The 23995-nt window shown below is 45.2% G+C and overlaps 1 protein-coding gene across 1 annotated transcript; it reads right to left on the bottom strand.

The window, feature by feature from the left end:
* Positions 1-871: 871 nt before the first annotated feature.
* On the bottom strand, positions 872-2149 carry LOC109763804 (uncharacterized). Its single transcript, XM_020322668.4, has one exon. The coding sequence runs from the start codon at positions 2046-2048 to the stop codon at positions 1266-1268; it is 783 nt and encodes a 260-aa protein (XP_020178257.1). The 5' UTR covers positions 2049-2149; the 3' UTR covers positions 872-1265.
* Positions 2150-23995: the final 21846 nt, after the last annotated feature.

Genomic DNA, 23995 nt, shown 5'->3' with positions numbered 1-23995 from the left:
CTCACCAACCGGGACCAAAGGCCCTCCTGCCTGGGCTGGCCGCAGCGGCCACGTGGAGGCTCATCTGTCCCGGTTCGTGTAAGAACCGGGACTAAAGGGCTAGGGCATTAGTAACGACCCTTTAGTCCCGGTTCAACAACCGGGACAAAAGGCCCTTACCAACCGGGACAGATGACCCTTTTTCTACTAGTGCATGTAAAAGATGCTCAAATGTGTTTCTTATTTGTGAAATTGGACCAGCATTTATAGTTCCACTAATAGTAACTCGGCAAAGATAAAAGTGCGACAAAGATGACATAGATATGAGAAGTGAAATTTTGTACTTATGTTAGAACATGTATGATGTGATGTGGCAGTACGCCCATAAATTCATAGATTGAGACTCTTTACGCATCTATAGCCACATGTGATGGGATTGCATGGACTCTAAATGACCTCTCTTAACTCCTTAGTATGCGAGAGTTTGAAATAATAAACACTATTTTTTGAGACGGATGGAGTAACAACCTAAGATATCAACTATATGAATGCATCAACTATATGAATGCATCGGTTATTATTCTTAACACAACTCATATAAAACATATACATCAATTATATTTATACAAAAAAAAATCCACACGCAGATAAGAGTCACATAATTCAAAACCCTCTGGCTCCATGTAAGCTCTTGAATTTGACATACATACATTTTTTTAAATGAGGTTAAAGCCCCCTAGCCTCTGCATCATTGCATTGCACACAAACATTCTTATTGATTATTACACAGAGTACAGACCAAAGGCAACCATGACAGAACACCTGAACAATTACAAGATAAGGCGACCACGGCAGAATAATTTGACATACATACGTAAAGGCAAAGGCAAACTTTTGAAACTTATGATTCCCGCATCAATAGTGCGTATATTGATTCAAGTGAAAAGAAAACAACATACAGTGCACACACGTACAAAATGGAGCAATACCCCTAGCCTATACAAAGAATGACTCCCACCACATAAAGGGGCAAGTATAGACAGGTAAACATTATACATCCACACCACACTCACTTGCAAATAGACCACACGCACACAACAGAGTACTTTACTTTTTTTTCTCTCTACTCGCACGTACTGACTTGTACATGTAGTGCTCAAACAAATGCTATCAAGTCAAAGTTATATTACACTCGTAAATCGAGTAGGGCAACAACGACCACCCACACCCGTGCATGCACGGTCATGACGTACCTCTACTCCTCTAGTGCGTCGGCTGAGGAGGAACTACGGCACGGCCGGCACACCTGGAACAGACGGCAGTGGTATCTTAGGCACGCCAGGGATGGACGGCACCGGGGGCAGTGGCACCTTAGGCAGGTCGGGAAGGGACGGCATCGGCGGCAGAGGCACCGGCAGCTTGGGCAGGTCGCCGGGGATGGACGGAATTGGTGGTAATGGCACTGGTACCTTGGGCAGGTCACCGGGGATGGACGGCATAGGCGGCAGTGGCAAGTTAGGCAAGCTGGGGATGGACGGCATCGTCGGGAGAGGCAACGTTGGCACCCCTGGCACGGTTGGCACTGCTGGCACGACGGCGCCGGGTACTGCCGGTAACGGCGCCGTCGGGACGGTCGGCACTACGCCGCTGGGTACTGTTGGCAGCGGCACCGCCGGCACACCTGGCACGGTGGGAACCGTTGGGATGGTCGGCACGCTGGGAACCGTCGGGACGGTCGGCACCACGCCGCCAGGTACTGTTGGCAGCGGCACCGCAGGCACCTCCGGCACGTTGGGCACCGTCGGCACCTCCGGCACGGTGGGAACCGTCGGGATGGTTGGCACGACACCGCTGGGTACTGTTGGCAGCGGCACCGTCGGCACTTCTGGCACGGTCGGCACGACGCCGCCTGGCAGGGCAGGGACCGTGGGAACGACCGGGGGCAAGGTCGGCAGCGTCGGTTCGGGCAAGGCCGGGATGTTGGCGAGGAGGCGTGCAGCACCGCACGTGCTGAGCATGACGGCCATGAGGAGCGCCACGGCCACGAAGCTCGTCAGCGTGGAGGCCATGGGAGACCGTCGGTTACTACGTACTCAGTTGCTCTCTTGGACTACTTTTTTCGTTGCTTTGCGCGTGGTGCAATGGACGGAGCCCTGCATGTCCATCTTATAGCCCACGGGCTGGTCGCAGCTCTAAATTTCTGCAAGGGGAGCTGACGGCCTCCCACGGCTTGGCATTTTGCAAGCATCGGTTGTTGGCCACCCGAAGCTTAGCATGGGTCGCATTGGCCGCGGAAGGAGGGCTGGTGATTGGCGAAGGGGTGCTGGAACAATCAACAATGTGTGGTATGGACGCAAGATACAAACTATGCGTCGCATTTCATGATTTTGTGGCCACCTTACCTTGGTTTAGCTAAAGCTAGCTTTTTTTTAATTTTTTTATTAACTCAAAAGATAGCATCAAGTGGATACAAAGTATAATGAGTATCCAAGATGAACACAACCAAATACGAACAGTCTAACAAAAGATAAATACAAAAAAAAAACAGATATTTCAACAACAGTAGTTATATAGGACCAACACTATGCCTATGTTGAAGGAGGTGATTGACCGGTTTGGAGATTATGTTGTCACCCATGTTGGGTGAAAACCTCCTTGGCCACTCGTTCCAACCGCATACACACTGCCTTGAATAGCGGTTAGAAGTCCGTTTGGTGTAGCATAGACCATATACGAAGCGAGCGTGTACAATAGAAAATAACCTGCAAAGGAGAAGAGTTTTGCCATTAAAAACTAACTCATTTCTACGGACAAAGCGACCATAATAAGGCATATGCTCCCACCCTTATAAGCGGTCTAAACTTATTTGGAATACCTACCACCAAAAATATTGGCAACACTTGTGGGCGGATATAAAATTAGACGCTATTTGGATGATTGACTACGTAGAACGAGTGGACTTGCACTAGAAAAGAAGGTGTTTGATTGTCTTCGTGAGTACAAAAAGTACTTTTTTTGTTTCCTTGCCAATTTCGAGGAGCGAGATTGTCTTTGATGAGCACAACTCCTCTCCGAAAATACCACATGCAGATTTTAACTTTTACTGGAACCTTTGATTTTCAAATCTTTTTGTTATTATTCACTTGAACCTCTGAATGCGTGAACACACGGTACATAGAGTCAACTATGAAGGACCCTGATGTAGTGAGATTCTAGCGAAACACATCTCGTCCTTGTGTCAGGTTAATCGAATCCAAACGAGATAAAAGATTTTGCCATGACATAAGACGGTGGCCAATCAAAATATCAAATCCCGCCTCAAAAAAATATCTGACGGAAAAGAAGCGAGCACCTGCGCGAGAGTATCATTTTTATTGCGAACAATGCGATACAAAGCTGGATAGCTACTTGCCAAATTAACTACGAGTACATGGATGGTGCAGGCAATCAGAGGTCACCAAATGCGAAATTCTGTAGGAGAGTTTTAATCGGACGTCCAAGCTTTCTTTTCCCCGAAAGGAAAAAAGGAAAGGCCGTACAAGCTTTCTTTCTCTTCTTGATTGAAGCAGCAGGTTTTCACTGCTTTTCCTTTTTTTTTACCTTTGATGAAGTATAGTAACTTGCAAATCGGAATGGTTGGCTTGGGAAATTTTGGAAGACATGTCTCCTACCCTGTCCAGCCAAGTTTTGTTTAGGGAACCCTGTCCAACCAAGTGTCCACCCAATTTTAATGCTGGGACGGGACGTTTTTGGATTTCTTCTGTAGGTACGGCCGTACAGGGGGGAGGGTGCGTGGGGCGCTGGATCGAATTCTGATTTGGGCCTCAAAGTTGGATAGGCTTTCCAAAGGCGCAGTTGGGCCACGTCAGACTGAGATGTCTGCTTGTAGTCCTTTAAGGTACTCTTGTGTTTGTCTCAAAAAAAATTGTCTCAAAAAAAGGTACTCTTGTGTGATCGCTGCATCTTTACTGCCCGGTTCTGTGGCACAGTTCGTCCGTGAATCGAAACAAATGGATAAGCCCGATATACTTTCTACCACGCGTTACTACGTTATAAAAGAGGTAATTTTCAATTGGCATATTGAATGGGATGTAGCTCAGATGGTAGAGCACTCGCTTAGCATGCGGGAGGCACGGGGATAGATACCCCGCATCTCCAATAGCCGTTATATGCATCTTTTTAGGAAAAATTCCAGTTGTTATCCGTCCAGTCGATGCACGTGCATAGCGGTGATGCTGCCTGTGAGAAAATCCACAGCCAAGGTCTCATGGCTGTAGTCATCTTTTTTTCTTTTTCTTTTTTTTAGTAGCATAGTAATGTCTGTTTCCACGACGAATGGACGTGCTGGTCCATTTCTGTGTCGGCGGCATGGCTTGGGCCCGGCCCAGAACGAACTAGACACAACAAAGCATGCCACAAGAAAAAAAAAGCACCAAACGCAACTAATATAGCCAGTCACTGAGTTCAAATCATCGGCTGTTTCACATGCTCTATTCTGAAAATAAACTTTTTTTCTTCTATATATATCAGAAAGGAAAGAAACACGGGAAATGGGAAAAAGATACGCCTTTTTTTTAATTACCACACTCGGGATCAAAATTGAGGACAGTGATGTAATTCAGCACGAACCCTGCAGCCAGAAACCATACTTCATCATTGGCCACTTGGCTAGTAAATAAAACGGAGAGAACAGGGGTCATGTAGCATTTCCCTCTCATGAAGATCTAAAATCTTATGTTTCTCTTATGGCTCTTTGGGGTGGAAATGTTCCACCACGGCTATTCCCGATGTCTTCCGTTCCCATAGGTTCTAACCTTTGCATTTTTTTGGGAGGAATTCTAACCTTTGCATTGTTTCTTCTCTCATCCTCTACTCGATGTGTATATGTGACTATCTCCTATTTGATGTGCTAAGCTATTGTTGGCAATACCAAGAAGAAAAATCTACCAACGTCTTGAGATCAAATGGAGATAGGAAGGTTTGTAATCTGCTCGAATGAAGTTGTGGTGTTGTATATAAAGGGCAATGACCAAAAATTCACTATTGATGGACACAAAGGTTGGTTGTCATTCATTGTTTTACCATGAGATAAATGGCATGGGTTGCACTCCGGGGAATTAAAAAATGGATGCATATAGATAATTTCATTGTTGGACCGCCCTGACCCATTGGGCTAGCTTTGTCACTGGTTGCACTGGTTGTGATAGTAACTAAAGGGGATAATTACATTCATGCCCTTTGTTGAGTCACCCTAGACAGTTTTGTCGCTTGTGTTACGAGGGTGCTCAGTTTCGCCCCTATAAAAGTATATGCACGCTTTGTATCATCCCTATGTTTTCTGCTCAAAAGCCTTTAATCGTTATCTTGGTTCAAAGTACACCTGGGTAATTGCAATATGGGCCATGTCACATACATGTTGTACCCATCAAGAAAATAAAACAAAAGAAATTAATATACCCTCTTTCTCTCGTTTTGTTCTCATAGGTTCTAAATTTGTAGTGTCGTTCTCATAGGCATACCAAAAAATGCTTGCCAAACCCACAAGTTCCTTGATGCCACTACTTCTAGTATATGGTGGCATTTCTGGTGTGGCATTTGTCGTGGAATTGTCACGACAGTTGTCCTAGCAGAAGGACTTAGTCGTGGAGCCATCACGACGAGGTTAGCTTAAAGGGGTTAAACGGGACAAAGGACACAAGGGGTTTATACTGGTTCGGCCCCTTGCCGTGAAGGTAAAGGCCTAATCCAGTTTGATGTGGTATTGCTTATGTTTCGATTACCAGGGAGCGAATACGCTTGACCAACCTTTTGATCTGTTGTTTCTTGCCCTAAGCCGCCGCCGGGTCGTCCCTTTATATACACAGGTTGACGCCCAGCGGCTCACGGAGTCCCGGCCGGCTCATAAACAACGTGTCTGGCTCGGTGACTAATTACACTGGCCTTACAATACAAGTCATACATACATGGCGGTTTACACTTATGGGCCTTAAGTCGCCTTTGGGCTTCGGGCCCTTAGCAAGTCTGCTTCGTGAACCGCCATCTTCAACATCTTCATGGGCTTTGTCTTGATAAACCGCCATTGGTATAACCCGGCCCCTCCTGGGCGGGTCATACCCAATAGTCATATCCCTATATTAGGTCCCAGGTTGATTTAAACTTGTTCATGTCAATCTTCAACACTTCGAAAAAATCCTTCTTCACTTATTCTTGCGAGGCCCTGTAACCCGCCGTGACGTCATCACCTAGGATTGTGGTAACCCGCCATGACATCACCTGTCATTAATGTTACACAAAGCCCAAGTCTTAATATATCCTCTCTTTTAATGAACCTCCAAAAATCGAGGCGTCTGTGCTGTCGCATATCCATTTTTTGGCCTCCTCGATTCCCGCGCATGCCACTTATCCTTTCGACGTTATAAATAGGGCTAGGGGTCCCTTTCACTTCCCCCCTTTCCTCTTCGTCTCTGTCGTCCACCTCGCGCCGTCTTAGCACTCCCGCCGTCGCCGTCGACCTTCGCCACTGCCTCAACAACGGCCGCTGCATCAACCTGATTTGACCAGAATTCGTCCGCGCGCCTCCGCTGTTTAACAACTCTGCTGAGTTCTCCTCCTTCCTTTTCCCATAGATCCCATTAGGGTTTCCTGCGAGTTCGTCGGAGTTCATCATCGTTGTATGCTGTAACTTGTGCTTTTGATTCGAACTTGGTACCTCTCCTGCGCGGTGGTAGTCGTAGCACTTATTTTAGCTATTAGGGCATCTCCTTTTGCATAGAAAACCCGATCTGGACTTTATGAACTACTCAAGCACCGTAATTTAGGTCTAAATATTTTTCCATTATCTGAAGTGCCGCAGATCCGAAATCATAGCATCAATCTATGAAACCTGTTTTCCCAACACTTAGCAATTTTTCCTTTCTCAGATCTGTACTTCAATAACTGTGTGGGCGGCTTAACTTAGAAATAGTAACCCGCCAGGTACCATTAGTCCCCTCTTAAGCCGCCAATAGCTCGTCTTTATAACTTCAATGCCAATCTCCGGCTTAACCATATAATCTTGAACCGGCATAATCTTTCTTTCAGATCATTGGGAAAATGGCAAAGACATACACTTCTTGCAACTGGGTCCAATCTCGGGTTACTGAAGAAGAGCTGAACAATTTTGTTGCCACTGGCACCTTAGCCAAGAAAGAGGACATGCATTGGAGGGACCCTGGTGAAGAAATTCCTCCTAAACCCAAAGATGGAGAAGTGATTGTTTTAGCTGACCACTTGAGTCGGGGGTTCAGCCCACCCGTCTCAAAGTTTTTCCGTGATGTGCTTCATTTTTTTCAACTTCACCCTCAAGATATTGGACCCAACTCCGTGTCCAATATTTGCAACTTCCAAGTGTTCTGTGAAGCTTATCTTCAAGAGGAGCCCACAGTTGATTTATTCAGAAAATTCTACTATTTAAACCGTCAGACAGAGTTTGTTGACGGGCCCAACACCGAACTTGGCGGGGTTTCAATTCAAAAGAGGAAAGAAGTCAGCTTCCCCCATGCTAAGCCGCATAGTCACCCCAAATAATGGAACCAAACTTGGTTCTATTGTCAAGATACATCTCCAGCTGGCGAGAATCCTCTGCCAGGTTACCGTGATCACCGACTTAGTAGCACACATCCACTCCCCTCACGGCTCAGTGCGAAGGAATGAGCCAAATATGCGCCAGCATTTTCAAAGCTCAGAGCCTTTATGGCCAACGGCTTAACTGGCATCGACTTTGTCCGGTGTTGGTTGTCTTGGAGTATCTTGCCATTAAGCCGTCGCCCCGGCTTAATGTGCGAATACACTGGCGATGTAAAAGATCCCCATCACCACTGTGACATTCAACTGTCTGATGCAGAAATCACTGAGGCCACCAAGAAATTGCTAAACGAACCTTTAAAGGAGCGCAACAAAACAGGACTTAGTCCTTTCAGTACCTTCAACAAGCCGCCAGCCATATGTTTTGCACACCTTTCGCTTAGTCAATAGTTTCAATAATTATGCTCACTTATGATCTTTTTTACCTTAACAGGGTGATTCTCCATTTTGGAAGAAGAAAGCCCAAGACAAGCCGGCCAAACCGGCTCGTACCAAAACCAAGGCCACCAAGAAGCCTGCCAAGAAGAAGACCACCGAGTCCGCCGAGTTAAACATTGATGATGACGATGATGATAATGAGTCAGAGATAGAACTTGACTCTCTTGGCTCCTTTTTTATACGTCTCATTGGCAATGATTGTTATCAAGACGACGCAGAGGCCAGCCGTGCAGGTAACGTAGAGGTAATTATTCTTTCCTCCGGCTCAGAACCTCTGCCAACACAGAAAACTCGACAAGCAAGCCGGAAAGTAAGCTTTTCTCATCCTCTAGCTCACTTGGATCCCAACTTTCTTTTGAAGAAACAGCAACACGAAGCTCGCCGCACCACCCGGCAGAGTGGCGGCGTGATTACTTCCTCCGGCTTACCAAACACACTGGTTCGCAAACGCCGCCCAGAGGTCTTACATATTTCTGACATACTTTATCCCAAGGCGGGTCATTTCCGACAACCTCTTAACCCGTATGATTCAAACTATCAGGGGACTTCTCATTCCTCCTCTGGCGAGTCAACAGGAATGCAAATCCCAGTTTTCAAAACTGTACCTGGGTAAGGATATATTTTAATCATTCACACCTTATGCTTGATCATTATACTGTCCTCTTTACACTTCTTATTTTCAGGGGCCAAGCCAAACCCAGCAAGAAGGCAAAATTGAATAAGCCGGTCGACGACTCCAACCCGTCTGAACCGGAAAAACAACACTCAGAACCTTCAAACCCAATTTCTGAGGCCAACCTTGACGATCCACCACCACAAGACCATGAAATCTCCCTAGATGATATGGATGTTGAGCCGGCTATCTCTAAGCCGCCAAGCCCAATTAAGCCTGCTGAAGAGAAGACTGATGATGTTGTCGTCACTGGATTTGGATTCACAGCCCCGGGTCAACCTACTGTCTTATCCAAGCACAACGCTAAGGAAGAAACTTCTGCTGAAGATAAAGGCAAGTGGAAGGTAGACTTGCAGAGCTACACCCATTTCAGTGCCCAAGATATCCACTCTGGTTACTTGAACCGTCTGTACACGAGCCGTGACTTTGAAGCCGGCTTAGTAAACCTAATGAAGGAGCGCTATGAGATAAATGCCGCAGCTCCTTTTTTATATGAATATGCTTCCCTTAGCCGCCAAGTTTATTGGACATTATAGAATAGAATGTCCTGTAAACTTCAATAGTTGCATAGATCAAATCCAGTAACCCCCAAGGGCCAGTTTATGCTTTCAATATGAACCGGGACTTATAATACCAGTATTTCATCTTTGCATGTGTAGCCCTCAAGGGCCGGCTTAACAAATATGTTAAACCGGGACTTTAACTAGCAAGAATCAACATTGCATCCGTAGCCCCCAAGGGTCGGCTTAACAAGTATGTTAAGTCGAGACTAGTCATCTTGCAGGAAATCAATAATCGAATTCATAGTCTCCATAAGCCGAATCACAATTATTTGTCCGCATCAGCAAACAAGCTTGTCTTGAAACAAAGAGCAATAAGCATTAGCCCCCAAGTTCCGAGGATAATACTTGTATTGTGCTTGGGACTTTAGAAAGTTTTTAAGAAGCAATAGACACTAGCCCCCAAGTGCCAAGTATAATACTTGTATTGTGCTTGGGACTTCACAAATCATCATGATCATAATGCCTTCCATGTTTGCATACATCACAGGCTGAACTGACCGAAAAGGATGCACGGCTGAATGATTTGAAGGCCAATGTGAAGACCCACTAAGCCGAAACATCCAAGGCAAAAACAGAATTGAAAACTGCTTTGGAGAATATTGAACAGCTGAAGCAAAATTTCAATGCTGAAAAAGATGGCTGGGAAACTGAAAAGGAAGCTCTGTTGAAGAGAGCAGATGATGCTGAAGCGGCACTTAAGCCGGTGACTGAAGAGTTATCCGGCTTAAAGCAACATATTACTATAATGTCGTCAGCCATCTTTGGTAAGTAGAAAAACATGTCTCCTTTGTACCTCAAGAATCACATTGTGAATATCTGTCGGTTTACTCATAATTTTACTGATATAGGTTCGCGGAGTGCAAAGTTGAGTTTAGACATGCGTGTCCGGCTTAAGGTTGTCTACACTCTTGTAGAACAGTTATATACTAGTGCTCAATGAACCATTGCTGCTACGCTGCACAAGAAAACTCCCTCAACACTTATCAAAGATACACTAAAGTAGTTATCTGTATTGCCCAAAAGGATTGATGATTTAAAACGGGGAGCTGCCAGAGCCGGCGCCTTAACTGCCTTAAGCTAGGCAAAGGCATGGCAAGCTGATCTTGACCCAGAAGATTTGGCCAACGGCTGCCCTAGTGTTAAAGAAGATGGATCTGCCCTCAGTGCTGATGATTTTGCAGAGATAGCAAGAGCCATGTGTCCCTTAGCAAGCAAGCTGCCTGACGAAACCAGTCTATCTTCATACCAGGCGGCTTATGATGCTGACAACAAGAGAGTTAGCGCGTCGGTTCATGAGCCAGAAGATCTTATCCCGCCGATTCGTAAGCACACCTTCGCTCCTGACATTGATCCATCCAATCTTATTGATGATGAAGCTGTGCTTAGAGCGTTGACCGGTATCAACTGGGCTATGCCTGACTTCCAGCTAATGGATAAGCAAGGAGCTGAAGATGAACAAGAGGTGCAGGAAGACCCGGAGGCTTCAACCCGCCATCAGCCATAAGCCAATTTATTAAGCAGGATACTTTGCTGCACTGATATTGTCGAAACACTTATGCTTGTTGGGCCATCAGATGCCTTGTAATAGGCTAGTTACATTTTGACTTGTCGTGCCATCGAGCATGTTTTGTTTTGCATAACACTGTTGATCCGCCAATTTAAGATCTGCCACTGATGCTTATAATATCATCAATTTGAGTATGTTCCTGCACACAAATAGATCAAAAGTGCCGTGGCGGTTTACCACAGGACGGGTCATAATACCCCATATAAAACCACTAGCGACTAAAACAGTCCATGACCAGGGCCAGTTTAATCATAACCATATATAATCATAACAAAAATATCATACCTGTGATATTTGCTCACACTGTCGGCTTATCATACCAGCGCAATAAGGGTGACAACCCAAAAGATTAAGCGCATAATCCCTTGTTCAATTTGACATATATCGCCGGCTTACAAGGCCGTATGCAGCAAGGGGTAATATCCCAAAACTTAGAGCACAACACTTCCAAGTATATAAGATCATCATACACTGGCGACTTATGGTCCAAAACCAGGCCGGGTTAATAAACACCGGGTAATTTCATATATGAACCATAAGGCATCATAGCCCTCATTGGTTTCCAACAATGTATTAACATGTCAAAAAAGATGAACCTCAAAAAATTGTCAAATATAAATCAGAAGATAAAAACAAGGCTTTTCATAGGCTGCCAAGCCTTCAAATCAAGTGCTTTCAAAGGGCCACACAGCCGCTGATTTCAACCTTCATGCAAACCTTATAAGCCGGGCCTCACATGACTAATCGTCGTTTTAACTTTGACAAGTTCAGGGTATGTATAAGATGGACTTGTCAAATGTACGGCGGGTCATTCCAGCCAATCTGGGCGGAGTGGCAGACTTAAAAAGGCAGGATAACCTGGGTTTTTAGGTGAATACACCTGGCTTCCAAGCCTATTACAAGGGTCATAAAAACTCTTATCCGTTGAACAAAGAGCCCCCAAGTAACATTTCATTCCAGGCATATCAGCCGGATCAACAAGGGTAGTCATAGCTATGCTCAATGAGCAGGAAGCCCCCAAGTGTTTTGTAATCATGGCGTACAAGCCGGACCAAAAGGGTAGTCATAGCTATGCTCAGTGAGCAGGAAGCCCCCAAATGATCATGACAATAAAGACTTGTTATTCTCAGAAATGAAACGACAGAGGCCCTCAATTATCAGGGATGCCGGCTTTATTATATTCATCATAATATATACATTGTCATAATATGTATATCTCAAGAGCCGGTGGCTCAGGTATAATAAGGCCGAAGATGAGCAATATTCCACGGCCGGCGGGTCTCCTCCTCCGACGTGCGTGAGTCCTTGTGGCCTCGAACATCGATAAGGTAGTATGACCCATTATTCAGATTCTTGCTGACCACAAAGGGCCCTTCCCAAGGCGGGGATAGCTTGTGCATATCAGTTTGATCCTGGACAAGCCGGAGCACCAAATCACCTTCCTGAAAGTTCTGGTTTTAACCCGGCGGTTGTGATAACGGCACAGATCTTGCTGGTAAATCGCTGAATGAGCCGCCGTAAGGTCACGCTCCTCATCCAACAGGTCAAGTGCATCTTGACGTGCTTTTTCATTATCATCTTCAACATAAGCCGCCACACGAGGCGAATCGTGACGGATGTCACTAGGGAGTACCGCCTCTGCTCCGTAAACCATGAAGAAAGGCGTGTAACTCGTAGATCTGTTAGGGGTGGTATTGATGCTCCATAACACCGAGGGTAACTCCTCCACCCAACAACCCGGTGTCCTCTGCAAAGGGACCATGAGCCGGGGCTTGGCACGTGAGCCGTCGTGAAAATTTCTGACAACCATCACACTTACTGACCAAATCTTCTGCATCAGCATGAGCCGTTAGCCAATAAAATCCATGAAGGAAAGCCTTGGCTACGAGAGACTTAGAGCCGGCATGATGACCACAATCTCCTTCATGAATCTCTCGTAAAATTTCACAGCCTTCCTCAGGACAAACGCAGCGTTGAAACGCCCTTGTGATGCTGCGATGATGCAACTCTCCATTGACAATAGTCATTGACTTGGACCGCCGGGTTATCTTCCTGGCCAAAGTTTCATCCTCAGGTAACTCGCCCCAGGTAATATAAGCCAAATATGGAACTGTCCATTCAGGAATAGCATGAAGAGCCGCCACCAGTTGTGCTTCTGGATCTGGAATAGCAAGATCCTCCTTTGTAGGCAATTTGACTGAAGGGTTATGCAGAATATCCAGGAAAGTGTTAGGTGGCACCGGCTTACGTTGGGACCCTAACTGGCTTAAAGCATCATCCGCCTCATTTTTCCTGCGATCAACATGTTCAACCTGATAACCCTTGAAATGACCCGCGATAGCATCAACCTCTCGACGATAAGCCGCCATGAGTGGATCCTTGGAATCCCAAGTGCCAGAAACTTGCTGAGCTACCAGATCTGAGTCGCCGAAACACCTCACCCGGCTTCAGTTCATCTCCTTAGCCATCCGAAGACCATGGAGCAAAGCTTCATATTCAGCTGCATTGTTAGTACAAGGGAACATCAACAGGAGAACATAGGAAATTTTATCACCTCGTGGGGAAGTCAAAACAACTCCAGCCCCCGAGTACTCCAACTGCCTGGATCCATCAAAGTGAATAGTCCAATATGTGTTATCAAGCTTCTCCTCTGGCATCTGTAACACTATCCGATCATTGATAAAATCCACAAGTGCTTGAGACTTGATGACTGTGCGAGGCACATACTTCAAACCATGAGGACCAAGCTCAATGGCCCATTTTGCTATCCGACCTGTGGCTTCTTTGTTTTAAATGATATCCCCTAAAGGAGCAGAACTAACCATAGTGATAGGATGACCCAAAAAATACTGCTTAAGCTTCCGGCTAGCCATGAATAGCCCATATACAAGCTTCTGCCAATGTGGATACCTCTGCTTGGACTCAATAAGCACTTCACTGATGTGGTAAACCGACCGTTGAACCAGATGCTCCTTGCCTTACTCCTTCCTTTCCACCACAATGGCGACACTAACAGCTCGGCTATTGGCGGCCACATATAACAACAAAGGCTCTTTATCAATGGGAGCAGCAAGAACCGGCGACTCAGCCAACTATTTCTTCAAGGCCTCAAACGCCTGATTAGTAGCATCACTCCAAACAAAGTGATCTGTCTTCTTCATTATCTGGTAAAGAGGGATGGCCTTCTCACCCAACCGGCTTATGAACCGACTTAAAGCGGCGATACGACCTGCCAGACGCTGAACATCATTGATACACGCCGGCTTAGCCAAGGAAGTAATAGCCTTAATTTTTTCCGGGTTAGCTTCAATACCCCATTCAGAAACCAGAAATCCCAAGAGCTTGCCTACTGGCACACCAAAAACACACTTGGCCGGGTTAAGCATCATCTTGTAGACCTGGAGATTGTCAAAGGTCTCTTTCAAATCATCTATCAAGGTCTCCTTATTCCTGGAATTCACCACAATATCATCCACGTAAGCATGAACATTGCGTCCAATCTGATCATGAAGGCAATTTTGCACACATCGCTGGTAAGTCGCTTGGGCACTCTTGAGCCCAAAAGGCATTGACACATAACAGAAGGCTCCAAAAGGAGTGATGAAATCTATCTTCTCCTGGTCCTTAACCGCCATCTTGATCTGATGATAACCAGAATAAGCATCCAAAAAACTCAAACGCTCACAACCTGCCGTAGCATCAATAATTTGGTCAATACGGGGGAGAGCAAAAGGATCAGCCGGACAAGCCTTGTTTAACTCTGTGTAATCCACACACATACGCCGAGTGATATTCTTCTTAAGTACAAGCACCGAGTTAGCCAACCACTCAGGATGAAAGACTTCAACAATGAACTCAGCCACCAAGAGCCGGGCCACTTCTTCACCAATGGCTTTACGCCTCTCTTCATTAAAGCGACGAAGGAATTGCTTGACCGGTTTAAACTTTGGATCAATATTAAGAGTGTGCTCGGCGAGTTCTCTCGGTACACCTAGCATGTCTGAAGGCTTCCATGTAAAGATGTCCCGGTTCTCACGGATGAACTCGATGAGCGTGCTTTCCTATTTCGGATCCAGATTAGCACTGATGTTGAACTGCTTGGATGAGTCGCCAGGAACGAAGTCAACTATTTTAGTGTCATCCGCCGATTTAAACTTCAACAAGGGGCCATGCTCTGTGGTTGGCTTCTTCAAAGATGTCATATCCGCCGGTTCAACATTATCGTTGTAAAATTTCAATTCCTCTGTTGCACAAACAGACTCAGCGTAAGCAACATCACCTTCTTCACACTCCAAAGCTATCTTGCGACTTCCATGCACCATGATAGTGCCCTTGTGACCCGGCATCTTAAGCTACAAATAAACATAACACGGCCTCGCCATAAATTTAGCATAAGGCGGCCGTCCAAACAGAGCATGATACGGGCTCTGGATTTTAACAACTTCAAATGTTAAAGTCTCCGCTCTGGAATCGTGTTCATCCCCAAAGGCTACTTCCAAAGCAATCTTGCCCACTGGGTATGCCGACTTACTAGGCACCACTCCATGGAAAATAGTATTGGACAGTTTAAGATTTTTGTCAGTTAATCCCATGCGACGGAAAGTATCATAGTAAAGGACATTGATGTTGCTGCCTCCGTCCATGAGTACCTTAGTGAACTTGTACCCTCCGACCTGAGGCGCCACCACCAGCGCCAGGTGACCCGGATTATCAACCCGAGGCGGGTGATCCTCATGACTCCACACGATGGGCTGCTTAGACCATCGCAAGTAATGGGGAATCGCCGGCTCAACGTCGTTCACTGCCCTTTTATGGAGCTTCTGATCCCGTTTGCATAAACTCGTGGTGAAGACGTGGTAATGCCCACTATTCAACTGCTTCGCGTTGCTCTGATAACCAGACTGCTGCTGCTGATTCCCCTGACCGACTGTTGATTAAAACCACCTTGATTGCCTTGGCACTGGAAACCGGAATTAGAACCGCCACCACCGTAACCCGGACCGTGAGAACCGGAACCTGAGCCGCCGCCCGGCCCATGATTGTTCTGGAAAAGATTGGAATTTTTGTACTCCTTCATAATGAAACAATCCTTCCAGAGGTGAGCGGCCGGTTTTTCCCGTGTACCACGCTTCGGGCAGGGCTGATTCAGCAGCTCCTCAAGGTTGAAACATGGCCCCCCAAACCGAGGAGGTGGCTTTCCCTTACGACGCTGACCATTATTCTGCGTATTGGTGTTAGCCACAAAATCCAAACTATTATCAGCCTTGCGCTTACCATTGCCTCCCTGACTCGCCGGGTTATGTTGTTGCCCTTTGATGTTGCTACTCTTCTTTCCCTTTCCCTGCTTTTCATCATCAGACTCGGGGTCCTTGGTACTGTCAGAGTCAGCATACTTAACCAGAGCCGCCATTAGCTCCCCCATGTCACTGCAGTGGCGCTTGAGCCGCCCTAGCTTCTGCTTAAGGGGCATAAAACGACAATTCTTTTCTAACATCAAGACTGCTGAGCCGACATTGATACGATCCAATGAGTGCAGGATAGTTGAGACCCGGCGTACCCAATGGGTTGTTCACTCGCCCTCTTCTTGGACACAGGAGTCCAAATCCACAATCGACATAGGCTGCTTGCATGTATCTTTAAAATTCTGGGAAACCGGGCTTTTAACTCGGCCCATGATCCAATGGAGTTGGCCGGCAGCCCTTTTAACCAAGTACGGGCCGTCCCATCCAGTATCATGGTGAAATACTTAGCGCATGCAGCATCGCCAACATCCAATAGTTCCATTGCCATCTCATAACTTTCAACCCAAGCTTCTGGGGCCTGATCTGCTGTGTAGTTAGGCACCTTACGAAGGCCCTTGAAATCCTTAGGAAAACGCACGTTACGTAGAGCTGGCACTAGACATGGTACACCCAAGGTTCCTGAGGTCACGCCTGTCTCCACCGATGTTGTCGAATAAATCGGAGAATGGTGATGAGCCGCTTGTTGAGTCGCCAGCTCAGCCTCCCGACGTGCTCTGCCCTGGTCTACCAAAGCCTGGATATCATTACCAGCGCGCGGCAGGTTAGGTATACGAGGCTGATTGCGATATCGTCCACTGCTTGATACGGCCGGCTCATCAATATGCCTGCTATAACTCCTGCTTGGACGTGGTGTTGAGTGGATATGATCCCGACTGTATGAATAAGCCGCCTGTTGGGCCACAGCCGTCTGGAGCAGTTCTCCGGCTCGTCGTATTTCCATTGCTGCTGGCGATTCGCCTTCAACCGGTAGAGCAGGCCAGCTGCGTCGCCGCAGCAATCATATTATCCAAAGGGTTAGAATAATGACCCGGCGGTGTCAGTACATACTGAGGCGGAGTAGCATTCAAATGGGGTGGCTCCGTCGTGCGTGGCTGAGCCGGCGCTCCAGCCCCAGGCGCTTCAACCCGGTTTATCTCCGACGGGTTACTGGTCCCTGCTCCAGGCGTGTTGAAGAGGTTCCTTGCATCATAAACCGGGAGCAAACGACTCTGGTGCCTCCTTCTCATGACCTCGTTTGAAGCATTCTGATCTATCGTGAGCTGAAAAGACTCTGCCTGAATTCATTGCGCCTGAGCATCCAGAGCAGCCTGCTCCGTGGCCATCCTGGCGTTCTCTGCGTTTAGCTCCTCCTTGGCCTGTGCTATCTCGTCACGCAATTTTGCAACCTCCGCGTTATGCTGAGCTTGATTTACTGGGTTAACCTCTGCCGTTAACAATGTTGCCAGAGTGTCCAACAAGTCGGACAAGACCTGAGCCGGCGGGCGCACAGGGCCTTCTGCCCCGGCAACCGTTGTCGTTGCTGACCCGGAGATCATTGCTGCTGCAGTCGTAGAATTCTGCCCTGGCTGTGTACCGACCATGAAAATCGTGACCCTATTCGGCGGCTCATAGGGGTCCGGAATACTGTCGCCATCGGAATAGCCCCCAAGCCGGCCATCTTGCAATTGAAACAACGACTCAGTCTCACCGGTGGATGACTCACCATTAGAGTAGATGACCGTCTCACTGCCAGACACAGATCTATCCTCAAATTCCGCCCCATGGATGAACCCAACGAAGGCGCGTTTCATGGCGGGCTGAACTCGGGCAAATCATGCACGCTGAGCCGTCTCGATGATGTCGGTGCAGATGTCCGGCTCGGGGCCCGGTTCGCCGACCTTGCCGATGAAGACATGGATTCCGCCGAAGGGGACCCGGTACCCGTACTCGATTGAGCCGGCCTCGGGGCCCCAGCCTGCATCATCGATGTAAAGCTTGCCGCGATGACTCTTGGTCATCCGGCCCACAGCGTATCCCTTGATCCCTCAAGAACTCAAAACCACCGTGCGCTGGCCCCACGGTGGGCGCCAACTGTCGTGGAATTGTCATGGCAGTTGTCCTAGCAGAAGGACTTAGTCGTGGAGCCATCGCGACAAGGTTAGCTTAAAGGGGTTAAACGGGACAAAGGGCACACGGAGTTTATACTGGTTCGGCCCCTTGCGGTGAAGGTAAAGGCCTAATCCAATTTGAGGTGGTATTGCTTATGTTTTGATTACCGGGGAGCGAATACGCCTGACCTAGCTTTCAACCTGTTGTTTCTTGCCCTAAGCCGCCGCCGGGTCATCCCTTTATATACACAGGTTGACGCCCAGCGGCTCACGGAGTCCCGGCCGGCTCATAAACAACGTGTCCGGCTTGGTGACTAATTACACTTGCCTTACAATACAAGTCATACATACATTGCGGTTTACACTTATGGGGCTTAAGTCGCCTTTGGGCTTCGGGCCCTTAGCAAGTCTGCTTCGTGAACCACCATCTTCAACATCTTCATGGGCTTTGTCTTGATAAACTGCCATTGGTATAACCCGGCCCCTCCTGGGCGGGTCATACCCAATAGTCATATCCCCAATAGCATTGGTACACCCCTCCCAACCCTTTGGAGTAGTTATTCCATTGCCAATGCATGCAATCGACTGAATCGAGCATACCTGAAAATCCTCTCATGCTCCAATAGCCATCAACATTCCTGTATCTTGCATAGTTGATCAACATTCCTGTATCTTGCATAGTTGGTTCTCTCATACACCTTGCTCCAAACACCTTCACCACTACACAGGTGATGTCTACTACGCAACCTTCTTCTTGTAGACGTTGTTGGGCCTCCAATTGCAGAGGTTTGTAGGACAGTAGCAAATTTCCCTCAAGTGGATGACCTAAGATTTATCAATCCGTGGGAGGCGTAGGATGAAGATGGTCTCTCTCAAACAACCCTGCAACCAAATAACAAAGAGTCTCTTGTGTCCCCAACACACCCAATACAATGGTAAATTGTATAGGTGCACTAGTTCGGCGAAGAGATGGTGATACAAGTGCAATATGGATGGTAGATATAGGTTTTTGTAATCTGAAAATATATAAACAGCAAGGTAACTAATGATAAAAATGAGTGTAAACGGTATTGCAATGCTAGGAAACAAGGCCTAGGGTTCATACTTTCACTAGTGCAAGTTCGCTCAACAATAATAACATAACTGGATCATATAATAATCCCTCAACATGCAACAAAGAGTCACTCCAAAGTCACTAATAGCGGTGAACAAACGAAGAGATTATTGTAGGGTACGAAACCACCTCAAAGTTATTCTTTCTGATCAATCCATTGGGCTATTCCTATAAGTGTCACAAACAGCCCTAGAGTTCGTAGTAAAATAACAGCTTAAGACACACATCAACCAAAACCCTAATGTCACCTAGATACTCCAATGTCACCTCAAGTATCCGTGGGTATGATTATACAATATGCATCACACAATCTCAAATTCATCTATTCAACCAACACATAGAACCTCAAAGAGTGCCCCAAAGTTTCTACCGGAGAGTCAAGACGAAAACGTGTGCCAACCCCTATGCATAGGTTCATGGGCGGAACCCGCAAGTTGATCACCAAAACATACATCCAGTGGATCAATAGAATACCCCATTGTCATCACGGGTATCCCACGCAAGACATACATCAAGTGTTCTCAAATCATTAAAAGACTCAATCCGATAAGATAACTTCAAAGGGGAAACTCAATCCATTACAAGAGAGTAGAGGGGGAGAAACATCATAAGATCCAACTATAATAGCAAAGCTCGCGATACATCAAGATCGTGCCGAATCAAGAACACGAGAGAGAGAGAGAGAGAGAGAGAGAGAGAGAGATCAAGCACATAGCTACTGGTACATACCCTCAGCCCCGAGGGTGAACTACTCCCTCCTTGTCATGGAGAGCACCGGGATGATGAACATGGCCATCGGTGAGGGTTCCCCCCCCCCTCCAGCAGGGTGCCGGAACAGGGTCCCGATTGGTTTTTGGTGGCTACAGAGGCTTGCGGCGGCGGAACTCCCGATCTATTCTGTTCCCCGAATGTTTTAGGCTATATTGGTATATATATAGGAGGAAGGAATACGTCAGCGGAGCCACGAGGGGCCCATGAGGGTGGAGGGCGCGCCCCGTGCCTCGTGCCTTCCTCGTTGATTCCCTGACGTGCACTCCAAGTCCCCTGGATTGCTTCCGTTCCAAAAATAACTTTCCCGAAGGTTTCATTCCGTTTGGACTCCGTTTGATATTCCTTTTCTGCGAAACACTGAAACAAGGGAAAAATAGAAACTGGCACTGGGCTCTGGGTTAATAAGTTAGTCCCAAAAATAATATAAAAGTGCATAGTAAAGCCCATTAAACATCCAAGATGGATAATATAATAGCATGAATACTTCATAAATTATAGATACGTTGGAGACGTATCAGCATCCCCAAGCTTAATTCCTGCTCGTCCTCGAGTAGGTAAATGATAAAAGAAAGAATTTATGAAGTGTGAATGCTAGCAGGTGCACAAGTTTGATTGATGATAATTTCAATCACCTTTTATAGCATCATTATATGTCATAACAGTAGCTCATATCATAAAACTTTGCATGATCAAGTAACAAACTATTCACATGTTAAAGTATAGATCATAAACTTTCTTGAAAACTAACAAACCGTGTTATTTGTCATCAAACAATTACAATTCATCTTATTTTCAGGAAGAGTCTATGTCAGAGCTTTGATTTAGCAAATCCCACATACTCAACTATCATATAGTCTTCCATGATTGCTACCACTCAAAGCATATTTTTAGAACAAATAGTATTCAGCGAACACAGAGAAAGATAGGGGCTTAATGTTTGGCCTCCCAACCTTTTACCTCAAGGGTAATGTCAATAGTAATAATTCATGCTCAAATGTATTTGAATGGCCATATATGCCTAGATCTTTCCATCACATGATGCTTGCCAACTAAAGAGTAGGTTGGAATGAGAAGGAATACTACTGACTCTTGCATAAAAGTAAAAGACAGGCCCTTCGCAAAGGGAAGTAGGGATTTGCAGAGGTGCTAGAGCTCGAAGCAAAAACAGAGATGAAAATAATTTTGAGAGGTATGCTTTCATTGTCAACATAACGACCAAGAATTCCCAATATCTTTCATACTAGATACATCATAGGCGGTTCCCACGCAGAAAGGTAAAGATTTTACTCCCCCTCCACCAACAATCACACTCCACGGCTTGTCCGAAACAACGGGTGCCGTCCAACTTTCAACAACCCTGGGGGAGTTTTGTTTAAATTATTTGCGAATTTGTTTTTGATATTTTGATCATAGGACTGGGCATCCCAGTTACCAGCCATTTTCTCGTGAATGATGAGCGGAGTCCACTCATCGTGAGAATAACCCACCTAGCATGGAAGATACTGCTAACCCTAGTCGCTACATGAGCGATTCGGGCATACAAAACAGATTATTATTTGAAGGTTTAGAGTTTGGCACATGCAAATTTACTTGGAACGGCAGGTAAATACCGCATATAGGTAGATATGGTGGACACTCATGGAAGAAACTTGGTTCAAGGAATTGGATGCACAAGCAGTATTCCCGCTTAGTACAGATATTTTGGCTAGCAAAGGATTCTAAATAGCAAGCACCACATGTTAGAGGATCCATAACAATATAACTTCTATACAAATATACCCAAGCATAACTCATTATGTTGTCTTCAATTTGATCAAGTTTGAAAATAATTAATGGGGATCACAATCATAGAAGATGTCCAAGATAGTATATTTATATGTGAAATCTCTCTTCCTTCAATATTCTTTAATGAATTGTTCAAGTGACCAATACAATGTTTACTAACCTTCAATAAATTTACCACCTCTACTTCTTATATCTGAAGTCATTACTCCCCATGGGAAAGGCATATGAAGCATATATAATTTCAGATTTATGACATTCAAATCATTCAACCATTTACTCATAGGATATAAGTGAAGCACACGAGTAAATGACAAACTACTCCAAAAAGATATAAGTGAAGATCAATGAGTAGTTAAATAATTATGTAGCTATGTGAGGACTCTCTCTCATTTAAGAATTTCTGATCTTGGTGTTTTATTCGTACAGCAAGCAAAACAAAAGAAATAAAATGACTCTCCAAGCAAAACACATATCATGTGGTGAATAAAAATATAGCTCCAAGTAAAGTTACCGATGAACGAAGACGAAAGAGGGGATGCCATCCGGGGCATCCCCAAGCTTAGGCTCTTGGTTGTCCTTGAATATTACCTTGGGGTGCCTTGGGCGTTCCCAAGCTTAGGCTCTTGCCACTCCTTATTCCATAGTCCATCGAATCTTTACCCAAAACTTGAAAACTTCACAACACAAAACTTAACAGAAGATCTCGTGAGCTCCGTTAGCGAAAGAAAACAAAACACCACTTCAAGGTACTGTAATGAACTCATTCTTTATTTGTATTGGTGTTAAATCTACTGTATTCCAACTTCTCTATGCTTTATAAACTATTTTACTAGCCATAGATTCATCAAAATAAGCAAACAACACACGAAAAACAGAATCTGTCAAAAACAGAACAGTCTGTAGTAATATGTAAATAACGCAAACTTATGAACTCAAAAAATTCTACCAAAATAGGAAGACCTAGATAATTTGATTATTGATCTTCTGCAATTGGAATCAGTAATTTAGCACGTTCTGGTGATTTTAAACAATTGTTTTCGTGAACATAAAGTTTCTGGAATTTTCAGCAAGATCGAATAACTATCATCCAAGAAGATCCTATAGGTCTTACTTGGCACAAACACTAATTAAAACATAAAACCACATCTAACCAGAGGCTAGATCAAATATTTATTACTAAACAGAACCAAAAAGAAAGAACAAAAATAAAAATTGGGTTGCCTCCCAACAAGCGCTAACGTTTAACGCCCCTAGCTAGGCATGACGATTTCAATGATGCTCGCATAAAAGATAAGAATTGAAACATAAAGAGAGCATCATGAAGAATATGACTAGAACATTTAAGTCTAACCCACTTCCTATGCATAGGGATTTTGTGAGCAAACAACTTATGGGAACAATAATCAACTAGCATAGGAAGGTAAAACAAGCAAATCTTCAAGACTTTCAACACATAGAGAGGAAACTTGATATTATTGCAATATGTAGAAGCATATGTTCGTCTCTCATAATAATTTTCAGTAGCATCATGAATGAATTCAACAATATAACCATCACATAAAGCATTCTTTTCATGATCTACAAGCATAGAAAATTTACTACTCTCCACATAAGAAAAATTCTTCTCATTCGGAATAGTGGAAGTATCATAAGAGACTCGAATACTATAAATTGTTTCCACATTAAATGAGTAATGTTCAGAAAAAGGGTAATCATAATCATGACAAGTTTTATAATATAATCATCACTACTCTTTATAGCATAAGTTTCATCACAATAATCATCATAAGTAGCAACTTTGTTCTCATCATAACCAATTGAAACCTCTTCCGAAATAATGGATTCATCACTAAATAAAGTCATGACTTCTCCAAATCCACTTTCATAAATATTATAAGATTCAACATCCTCCAAAATAGTGGGATCATTACTTCCTAAAGTTGACACTCTTCCAAACCCACTTTCATCAATATAATCATCATAGGTAGATGGCATGCTATCATCATAACAACTTTGCATATCAAAACTTGGGAGGCTAAAAATATCATCTTCATTAAATGTAGCATCCCCTAGCTTGGGACAAACAAATATA

This window comes from Aegilops tauschii, chromosome 5 (assembly GCF_002575655.3).
Source record: "Aegilops tauschii subsp. strangulata cultivar AL8/78 chromosome 5, Aet v6.0, whole genome shotgun sequence".
In the NCBI taxonomy this organism is placed as follows: Eukaryota; Viridiplantae; Streptophyta; class Magnoliopsida; order Poales; family Poaceae; genus Aegilops; species Aegilops tauschii.
This window is presented reverse-complemented; position numbering and strand designations above follow the sequence as displayed.

What these genes read in the sequence shown, in the direction of transcription:
- LOC109763804 (XM_020322668.4), bottom strand. Translation starts at nt 2,048, where the DNA reads ATGGCCTCCACGCTGACGAGCTTCGTGGCCGTGGCGCTCCTCATGGCC.